The 10,827-nt window shown below is 45.8% G+C and overlaps 1 protein-coding gene across 21 annotated transcripts in view; it reads left to right on the forward strand.

Moving 5' to 3' along the window:
• KANK1 (KN motif and ankyrin repeat domains 1) overlaps nt 1–9,494 on the forward strand; it is a 237,654-nt gene extending 228,160 nt beyond the window's left edge. For 11 of the 21 annotated variants that reach the window (XM_032290985.1, XM_032290981.1, XM_032290982.1 and 8 more), the window contains 5 exons: nt 2,298–2,517; nt 4,878–5,020; nt 5,638–5,838; nt 7,860–7,958; nt 8,535–9,494. In XM_032290985.1, the coding sequence (XP_032146876.1) occupies nt 2,298–2,517; nt 4,878–5,020; nt 5,638–5,838; nt 7,860–7,958; nt 8,535–8,597 (726 nt within the window). In that variant the 3' untranslated portion in view covers nt 8,598–9,494. Of the gene's footprint in view, nt 1–2,297; nt 2,518–3,544; nt 3,824–4,877; nt 5,021–5,637; nt 5,839–7,859; nt 7,959–8,534 lie in introns of those variants that run through there. The other 10 variants (XM_032290984.1, XM_032290983.1, XM_032291002.1 and 7 more) reach the window with 2 other exon arrangements.
• Nucleotides 9,495–10,827: the final 1,333 nt, after the last annotated feature.

Raw genomic sequence — 10,827 nt, forward strand, 5'->3', positions numbered from 1 at the left:
AAAAAAAAAAAAAAAAAAAAAAAAACCTAATACAATGTAAATGCTATATAAATAAGTTATACTGTTATTTTTTATATTTTTCATTTTTCAAATATTTTCACTCTGCGGGTGGTTGAATCTATAGCTCTGCAACCTGTGGCTACAGAGGGCCAGCTGTACTAAATAAAATTCCTGGTCAAGGCCAGGCACAGTGGCTCAAATCTGTAATCCCAGCACTTTGGGAAGCCAAGGCAGGTGGATCACTTAAGCCCAGGAGTTCAGTTTGAGACCAGCCTGGGCAACATAGCAAAATCCTGTCTCTACAGAAAATAAATTAGCCAGGCATGGACCTGTTGTCCTAGCTACTTGGGAGGCTGCAGTGAGCCATGATCATGCCACTGCACTCCAGCCTGGGAGAGAGAGTGATACCCTCTCTCAAAAAATTCCTAGTCAAGGGGAAACATAGAACTACGTGTTGAAACTCATGAATTTGTATTCATAAAAATGCCAGGCTGTATCTTGGTCACGAGTGGTAAAACCATGAAATGTCACTAATGTGTCAATATTTCCCATCAGGTTTAACCTGAACTTAAAACTGGTGCTTTACAACCCCAGATTTTATAGCCATAGCACACTCTTTCTTTCCCCATTCTCCAGATTCTAGGTTATGTGGTCTTTGGTAAGGATTTTGTATTCCTGCATCCTCCAAATTGCCAAGCATGGTGTCATGCACACACGCTGATTGGTTCTCTTCCCCCCCCCTCCCCCGTTTGGAGACAATCTTGCTTTGTCACCCAGGCTGGAGTGTAGTGGTGCAATCTTGGCTCACTGCAATCTGTCTCCTGGGTTCAAGTGATTCTCCTGTCTCAGCCTTCCAAGCAGCTGAGATTACAGGCGTGCACCACCACACCCAGCTAATTTTTTTTTATCTTTAGTAGAGATGGGGTTTCACCGTGTTGGTCAGGCAGGTCTTGAACTCTTTGACCTCTTGATCCACCCTCCTCGGCCTTCCAAAGTACTGGGATTACAGGCACGAGCCACCACACCTGGCCCTATTTTTTTTTTGTTAATTGAATGTTTATTTTGTATGAAAGTATTTAAAGTAGTGGACAAGTGAGTAAACACAGTGCCAGGACTAGATAATCATGTCACGGTACCAGTTACTTAGCAGTAATAGAGTTAGGACAACCAGAAGACATACTTTTCCTTCTCTCTGTGTGACAACTTCAAAGAAAGAGGAATCTGAATGTATAAAATTAAAAAAGGACCCTTTTCAAGTGTCCCAAAATGTGATTGAAATGGTTAAAACTAAATAATCCACAGTAGGATGATAAAGAGATGGGAGGTCTATAATCCCAGCTCTGCTTTTTCTACAGAAAGAGGACTTACTGGCTTCTGGTGCTTTTGAACATGTCAAATAGGATTTCTTTAGTTTTAAATGGTTAAAGAGTAAGCAAAGCAGAAATGAATATTAAACTCAGAGGAAAGAAGGCCCATTGAAAAGGCATTGTAGTCATCCTTATCACCAGCACTGACTATGCTCAGCCTCCTCTGAGCCTCACGTATCCAGGTTTGACTTGATCATCCACAAAGCAAGTGCCATGTTCATGTGTCCACAGCCTCAGGAAGTCAGAGTAGAGCCGATGAGAAAAAGGAAGCCCGTCCGGAACTAATTTCCTTTTATTTTCCCTTCCATGGTTGAACAGTTTGGGATTGAGGTGGGAATTGGGTTAGCGATACACTTACCGTCTCCCAACCTAGTGCTGTGCTGAGGAGTTGAAGGAGGTGAGGTTGGTCTGGGTAGGAAGCAAGCAGCATAATTCAGTGTAGGCCTGTTAATTTCTTCCTGATTTTTATGAAAATTGTTTGCAACGCCAGTATGATTTCATAATACTAATAGTTTGATAGTAAATTGAGCCAAGCCTAAGTGTTTCATTCTCATCACAAAAAACTATGAAAGAACCGTATTATCCCCATTTTTCAGATGAGGAAACTGAGGCAGAATAACTTCCCTAGGATCATAAAGCTTTTAGGTAGCAGAGCCTGCTTTTGAACCTCGGTGATCTGGCTCCAGAGCCTCTCCTCCTACATGGTGCTATCTGGCCTCCTTTACAGATATTGGCATCTGCATATGGTTTAAAATCAAGGATGTCCCAGTTTGGTGTTTAAAGCTTCTCTTAGGGCTGTGGGTCTTGTTTTTGAGAGCAGATTCTAACTGCATATACTTTGACTATAAAAGGACAGATTACTTGCACTCTTAACTAGGTCTCGAATGGTCTATAAATAGAAGAACTAATGGCCACTTGGTGTTTTGGCAGAGGTTCTGTCTGAACACCCTCCAGCATGAATGGTTCCGCGTGTCCAGTCAGAAGTCGGCCATTCCAGCCATGGTGGGGGACTACATCGCTGCTTTTGAGGCCATCTCCCCAGATGTCCTCCGCTATGTCATCAACTTGGCAGACGGCAACGGCAACACAGCCCTCCATTACAGCGTATCCCACTCCAACTTTGAGATAGTGAAGCTGCTGTTGGACGCCGGTATGTTGGCTGCCCCTCCACCCCGTCTCGTCTCTAGCAGCACTGGGGTTATGACTCATGTCAGAGAACCTGGTTGAGCCACTCCTGATTTCTCTGACCATGCTAAAATCCTTTTTATTGCTTTTCCACGTGATATAGCAAGAATATTCTTGAGTCACTCATAAGAGGCTTGAAATTTAAAACTGGGTGAACAGATTCCACATCTGTTTTGATAGGAGGTTTTGAGGATATTCTTGCTGCATTCAAGTGAGGGGTGTATCCCTGGTACGAAGCATGACTCACGTTGCCTCCTGAGCTCACTCACACAGGCTTGACTGGTTTGCGCTCAGGAGGCAGAGTGCTGCTTACAGCCTTGGTGCTTGCGGCCTACTCACTTTGTCCATACTCCATGACTGCTGTCCTTGCAGAAGTGTGTGGTTACTCAAGATGGGGCTAAGCAAAGCCACCCTGACAGATTATGGTCAAACGATCACCATTCTCACCAAAAAAAAAAAAAACAACACTGTTTTAGGGAAGCAGCATAGAGCAAAGGACCTATGATTCTTATATCTCAACCATAATAATGAGGGTAAAAACTTGCCATCCCAGAATACAGCCAGTGGACATCTTAGATATGAAGTGAGGGGGTGACACAGACACAGATGATCCCCTCGAGAAATTGTGAGCTTTCAAATTCTTCTTTGCATGGAGCAGCCCAGTGCCACACATAGTCCCCAAATCTTTCAGTTTTTGTAATACATATTTTTACTTTTATTTCTAGGGTGTGACTGATACAGTTCACAGTACCTCAGTCTCATTAATGAGGATACAATGGAAACACCTGACTATGAATATGACTAAGAATATGCAATAAAACTGTCCAATTTTCCAAAATCATCTCTTCATCCACTATCCAATCTCTTCTGCTCTGTTTTGGGAACTTGGAATTGATGCAGAGGAAAAAAATCAAAGCAGATTTATCCTTCTTTTCTAAGTTTGTTCCCTATTTTTGGAGCCATGTTAGGGTATAAATGCTTCTATCTTACAGGAAGGAATTTCAAGCTGCTCCCGTTCAGGCCTTCCAGACTATAAACAGAGCTGGTGATACTGTCAGCCAGAGCGATTGTTTCAACAGAAGTGGATAATATCCAGGGAAGCCAAACCAAGATTTCAGTATCACTCCTGACAGGAACAACTTAGGATACCCTTAGAAGCGGATAAAATATCTTGAACAAATCATTTTAATTCCATTGTTAGATGGTTTTGGTTAATCACTTTTCTTTTTTTTTGAGACCGAGTTTCGCTCTTGTTGCCCGGGCTGGAGTGTAATGGCTCAATCTCGGCTCACCACAACCTCTGCCTTCCGGGTTCAAGCAATTCTCCTGCCCCAGCCTCCTGAGTAGCTGAGATTACAGGCATGTGCCACCACACCCAGCTAATTTTATTTTATTTTTCTTTTAGTAGAGACAGGTTTCTCCATGTTGGTCAGCCTGGTTTCGAACTCCTGACCTCAGGTGATCTGCCCACCTCAGTCTCCCAAAGTGGTGTGATAATAGGCGTGAGCCACTGCACCCAGCTGGTTAATCACTTTTATTAGTTTTTACTGCTCACCCTTCTAGGCTGAGATTCTGGTTCCATAGGTGTAGTTCTAGGATGCTTCCACATCTGTGCAGAGCAAAGTCCCATATGCTCAGGAGCTCCGAAGCACACACGAACTCATCCACTTCTCCACCACAGGGCCTTTATTTTCTGTGTAAAAACACACACTTTTAAAAATACCATTATGTCCTTAGTATGGAGTTGTTTGGGATCTGAAGGAAAATGTTCATGGTACGTTATCTTCTCCTTAATGATAAAAACATTCTAAACATTTTAACTTCAGAGTGGTTTCCTAAACACAGCTGAATGCCTAGATCACACATGATTGTTTATTCTCAAGAGCAGCCATTGCATTTCAGCCACCAGTTGCCAACAAGACACGCTGTAGGCCAGGCATAGTGGTGGGCGCCTGTAGTCCCAGCTGCTCAGGAGGCTGAGACAGGAGAATCACTTGAAACCAGGAGGCGGAGGTTGCAGTGAGCTGCGATTGTGCCACTGCACTCCAGCCAGAGCAACAGAGCAAGACTCTATCTCAAAGAGGGGGAAAAAAAAAAAAAAAAACACGCTATAGGTTACCATTGCTTCAAGTCTCCTGAATAGGAAAAAATAAAGTTTTTGGTTTGGTATGAAAACCTCTCACGTTTCCTTCTAAGTCACTCTTGGTCTCTAGCCACCTGGTGCCATTTCATTGCACTCCTGTAAGCACCATCCCTTCAGTGGCTCTGTGAGCTGCTGCTGTTAGAAGGGGCTGCTTCCTAAGAGACTTTTTTTCTTTTTTGCAGATGTGTGTAATGTGGATCACCAGAACAAGGCAGGCTATACCCCCATCATGCTAGCAGCCCTTGCCGCTGTGGAAGCAGAAAAAGACATGCGGGTTGTGGAGGAACTCTTTGGCTGCGGGGATGTGAATGCCAAAGCCAGTCAGGTTAGCACGCTTGGTTCCTGTGCTCAGGAAGGCACCCCTGACCCACAGGCAGCAGACAGGACTGCAGTGGCCGCTCTGGCAGAGCAGGCATAGATGCCATGCTCCCGCCATGGTGCATTTGTTTGCAGGCCTGCCCTGAGTTCACGCACTGCGTGCTGACCAAACACACCAGTGAAATATAGGCTTAAATTTCACACTGGAAACTTTTCCCTCCTTTGCCTTTCTTTTCTTCATTTGCATGGAAATGCTGTTAGTCTCCCTACACATCAACGATGGGGCATCCCCATCATATACCTGGTGACTGTTGCTTCCTTTCTCCATGTTGCAGTGTCTTTATAGCAGGCAGTGTCCCAGATCCAGATGTGTTCACAGCTTCACTTTTAAACACCTCTGAACTTCCAGCCCCTCGCTATACTGAGACAGATCCTCGATGCTCTAGTGAAATTGGCTCCTTCCTTTATGCCCTTCCTTAGCTCACGGGAAGCTGGTTTCTCCCTGCTTACCACCACCCACCCCAAAAAGTTCCAAGCTAGTTCTTTCCCTAGCACAGCTCCATGAGGGGCCACCGCTGCCAACTCAGTTTGTATTTCTGAAGTCACTGTCATCTCTTCCCATAGGCGGGACAGACGGCCCTCATGCTGGCGGTCAGTCACGGGCGGATAGACATGGTGAAAGGCCTCCTGGCCTGCGGGGCTGATGTCAACATCCAGGATGACGAGGGCTCCACGGCCCTCATGTGTGCCAGCGAGCACGGGCACGTGGAGATTGTCAAGCTGCTGCTGGCCCAGCCCGGCTGCAACGGTCACCTGGAGGACAATGTAAGCTGTCTCCACTGGGCCTCCAAGCCAGGGGTCTGGGGGAGTCCGGGCGGGGGGTCTGGGAGTGCTGTTTGGCCACAGGTGAGCAAATCCTCCCCTATTCTCCTCGTGGATTTGTGTCACCATCCAGGTGCCCTCCCTTCACAGCCAGGCTTGGCTAAACTTACTGTGTACAAACTAACTCTCAAACTAGTGCCCAAAGCAGAACAATAAATAGGCCCCACCCCAAAATTCATAAAATGACAAAGTGATTTAATGGGCATGTCCAAGAGCCACTCTGTTAAAGGGGAAGCAATGGATTTGCACTGCAGAATCAAATTCAGCGTAGGTGACTTCCGACAGTCTACTAAGAAAGAGCCAGGGCCCCAGTCCACTTGGAAATCTGAATTAGTCATTAGAGGCTGGGGTTACAAGGTGACTAAAACCAGTTCCTAATACAGCCAGCCTTTCCCACCCAAAGTGAAGGCAGGTGATCCACTCTGGCTCATCAAAGTGAGTAGCTTGTGACACCACTTAAACCGGGCCATGCAGAGTATCTGGGCTTCTTTAAGCACATTCTCCCGTGTCTGCTCAGTCTGTCCCATCAGCATCACTCTGCTCTCTTCTCCCCGTTCCCAGGCTGTCCACATTCCAGGAAACCAGTGAAGAGGGTACTTCTGGGTGTCTCCAGGCCACAGCAGAGGAGTGGTGGATGGTGTGGGAACTGGTCATTTGGTTTAAAGGCCTGGGTTCTGTTTTTGAAAGTTTATGGATCACAGATTTGGATCAGAGCTTCCTTCAGCTCAAAACACCAAAAAGCTAGGGAAAATATCCTTTGTATGTCAGCTCCCTGCAGGCCCAGGCCAGCAGGGAGAGCAAACCAGCAGAGGTTTTCACTGGCATGAGGGACTGACTAGCTTCGCACTCAGCCACCTCCATAGGAGCACACGGGAGCTGCAGCTGTAACAGATTCCTTTCTTCACCTCTGTGGGAGGGAGAGCTTCTGCCTTCTTTCTTCCAGAAGAGTTTATATTAACTGTGCAATGGGTTTTGTTTGCTTTTACTTCTATTCTCTTTCAAAATTCACAGCATGGGAGGGAAGGATCATAAGATTAAACCAAAGTAGAAGTGGGTCCTGCTGTTGCTGACCAGAGGGAAATCCTTATTTCAAGACTAGATAGGCTGGGTACAGTGGCTTACTCCTGTAATCCCAGCCCAGGCGTTTGAGAGCAGCCTGGGCAACATAGTGAGATTCCATCTTAAAAAAAAAAAAAAAAAATTATCGAGGTGTGGTGGTGCAATCCTGTAGTCCAGCTACCTTCGAGGTTGAGGTGGGAGGACCACTTGAGCCCTGGAGGTCAAGGCTACAGTAATCTCTAATCCTGCTACTACACTGCAGCCTAGGGGACAGAGACCCTGTCAGAAAAAAAAAAAAGACTAGACAGAAAACATATTATGCTGTTGTCTACCTTGATACTCCTTTATATCCATCTGAATCCCTGAAATTCAAGCAGTTAAATGAAGCATTTTTTTCTCAGAGGTAGTGGTTCCCCTCTTATTTCCATAAGATACATCTATGCAAGTCACTGCATGATTACAGATGTTAATTGTAGCCTTAAATGGAGGTGGTTAGGGCTTTAAGATAATAGTGCTCTCTCTAGGAGGAAAGCTAAGAGATCTTTGGCAACTTGCAGAGTCTCCAGACACACTACTGGTGCTTGCCTGGTCATTCATAGTTATGAGAAAAAAAAAAAAAACTTTCTATCCTCATCTTCTGCTTCCCCCTCCTGGTGAGCAGAATGGTTGAATAAAATAATCCTCTTAAGTGGGACCTCTGGTGGGTGGAGGCTTGCCTCATTCATCTTCACATCCTCAGGCCTTCACACTTAGAGGTCCTGAAAAAGTTCCCCGGAGGACCAAAGGAGTAGGGATATTTGGTGAACCTTACCGATTACTGAGGTGGTCTTGTTCTCTTACCTTCTCCGGCTGTCCGGAGGCTTGAGAAACCCAACATGGCTTGTTCTTTCCATCTTAATCTTAAGGACGGCAGCACTGCGCTCTCGATCGCCCTGGAAGCAGGACACAAGGACATCGCAGTTCTTCTGTATGCCCATGTCAACTTTGCAAAAGCCCAGTCTCCGGTCAGTGTTGTGCATTTGGCATTTGTAAACAGGCTGAAATCTACCAGACTGGTGGACCCCCGTCCTCCAGGAATTGACAGATTTTATGTTGATTCAGAAAATGGAAGTTTTAGTCTGGAGCTTAACAGTTCACCCTTTGTTTCTGCCCCACCACCCAAGGCAGGAGAACTAATGTTTAAGTAGAGGCTGGACCCTGCTTGTCCTTGCAAGACAGATGTTCTCACAGCTGCCCATAGAGGTTTTACTTCTGTACAGAATTATCCAGATGCACCCCCTGAGCCCATGGGGATATTTCACCATGGTTCTGGCATCGTTCCTAAAGCAGATGGCAGGCAGCCTGTAGTCCACAGTTCACTGAGTGGGAAGGCCCAGGACAGCTGGATACAGCACTGCTGAGCCCAGCTGGCCTTGGAGCTGTGCCTGTTGCTGTGGACACCTGTCCCCTGTTCTCAGCCAGAGCTGCTCTGGCTCACAGCTGGTTGTTGGCTGTGGGGGGCCAAGATCCAATATCACAGGGCACACATCTGCCTGAGGTCACTTATTAACCCCCAGTTTTTTTCCTTTCCTGGTCTCTAGGGCACCCCTAGACTTGGAAGGAAGACGTCTCCTGGCCCCACCCACCGAGGTTCATTTGACTGATTGTATGCAAATAGCCCTTCATTTACATGCCACCATTAAGCTGCTAACTGTTCCTGTTGGGGTGACAGATACTGAATGTATGTGTACTGTGCCTGAGCTCACCAGCAAACAGAAGCATAAAGCCCAGGGCTAAAGGCTGAAGCTTTCACAGTGCAGAGACTGCTGGCCTGGGCACACACGCCACCTTTCTGGCCATCTTCTCTCTGTGTAGGGCACACTTTAACCCAGTCTCTGTTGCTGTTGAGTATCTGCTCCGTTATGTACAGTCATAGGAAATTCTGACCTGATCAGCAGGAACCCCTTCTGTTCTCGCCACTCCCACAAAGAAGTGTCAGGTTCTCATTGCTATAAAATTTTTCCACTAATATTTATATTTACTAAATGTGGAACCGTTAGAAAGCTCTTCCAAAATCTCATTCCAGCATAGTTTTTTCTTTTGTCCTTTATTATTTTAAAATAAGGAAGTTGAGATGACTCTGATCATCTATAACTTGGGCCTGGGCTAGATAAAACTCTCAAAAAGTATAAAACTTACAAAACACAGTATTTTCATTTGGTTTTATCTAGGTAGATGTAATATATGACTTTCTATTAAAAAAAAGGATATCTATATGAAATTGACACAGTATTTTCAACTTTTATATTCCATACTAAAGACATGAAGAACTACATGTAACATTATCATATTGTATTAATAATTGTACAACTCTAACTATAAAGGTCGGATTGTGTTAGAGGAATTGGCTCTGTATTTGCCTCTAGAGAAACAGTGTAGTTCTCTTGTATTTATGGATTCCTTTATACCGTGTCACATTTACTTTGGTCCTATATGTATTTAAATGTTTGAAGTGCCTTAGACTCTTGCCATCTTTTCAAAATAAAATTTCATTAAGCTCTGTTCTGTGTCCCTGATTGATCTCTGGCAGCTGTCCGCTCGAGCCCATTGACTTACAGCAGTGGCAGCACATGCTGATGGATTGAGCAGGGAGGGCGAGTGCACTAGTTCGCTGGTCACAGGCTCCGACAGGGAGACAGCATCTTCCGATGGCTCTTGTCGACTTCACAGCTCGGCCCCTGACTTGGATTGCAAATCGGGAAGCTGAAATTTGAGACCTCCTTAGGCAAAGCACTCTTGCTCTTGCGACAGGTACTCTCCAAAAGTTGGTTCTTAGGTGCAAAAGCGTTCTTGACTGAGGACAACTGCTGGGTGACTGGGTGAAACTTGTAGTGACAAGAATGGGGAGATGAACTCGGGCAGACTTTTTATTTCATGGTACTGTTGGCCACACAGCAGCACCTGTTTATTTTTTTCCTTTGAGACAGTTTTGCTTTTTTGCCCAGGCTGGAGTGCAGTGGTGCGATCTTGGCTCACTGCAACCTCCGCCTCCTGGGTTCAAGCAATTCTCCTGCCTCCCAAGTAGCTGGGAATATAGGTGTGCACCACCACGCCCAGCTAATTGTTGTATCTTTAGTAGAGATGGGGTTTCACCAGGCTGGCCTCGAACTCCCGACCTCAGCTGATCCTCCCACCTCAGCATCCCAAAGTGCTAGGATTACAGGCATGAGCCACTGCACCTGGCCTCAAATTCTTTTTAAGCAGCCAAGGAAAATGGGACCATCTCATTAAAAACAGCAGCCCAACAGCCAGAAATCAAACGAGGTGTTTTGGCACATTTGCTGGTGAATTCTGACCAAGGCCTTCTGTGAGAGCCAAGTGCACTGGAGAAATATCACAAAGACTTTTCTTTCCCTCCCTTCCCCCTTTTAAAAATTAAACATTATTGAGCTCAGGAAAGAGGCCAGAGAAGAGCCTTTTCCCATAGGTATTTCATTATGAAGTATTTCAGAGTGAAGATCTGAACCTTTTGGAGGAAGACTTCGGGGGCTGTGAGAGCCGTGCTGGCAAACCTGGCCAGCAACAGACCAGCTCTCCCAGGACCACAAGGAGGCGCTTCCCCTGCACAAACTCAAAGTGAGGTCACAGCCACCCAGAGGGCCTCACCTCCCAGGACATACCTGCTAGCTCTGAGATTCATGCTGAATTTCGGATCATGCTGCTGTTCAAGCCCAAGTTCCTACAGATCCAAAATGGCATAATAAATTAAAGCAGAAGAGTGTGAGTGTGTGTAGAGAGGTAGAGCTGTGCATGGTATTCCTCTATGGACAGGACCTGCCTTTTGAGCAAATAAGGTGGTATCTCTGGTAGTTTGTGGGCCTGGGAATTTTCTTT

The sequence above is a fragment of the Sapajus apella genome, unplaced genomic scaffold (genome assembly GCF_009761245.1).
Source record: "Sapajus apella isolate SASKATOON/1434 unplaced genomic scaffold, GSC_monkey_1.0 scaffold24, whole genome shotgun sequence".
NCBI lineage: Eukaryota > Metazoa > Chordata > Mammalia > Primates > Cebidae > Sapajus > Sapajus apella.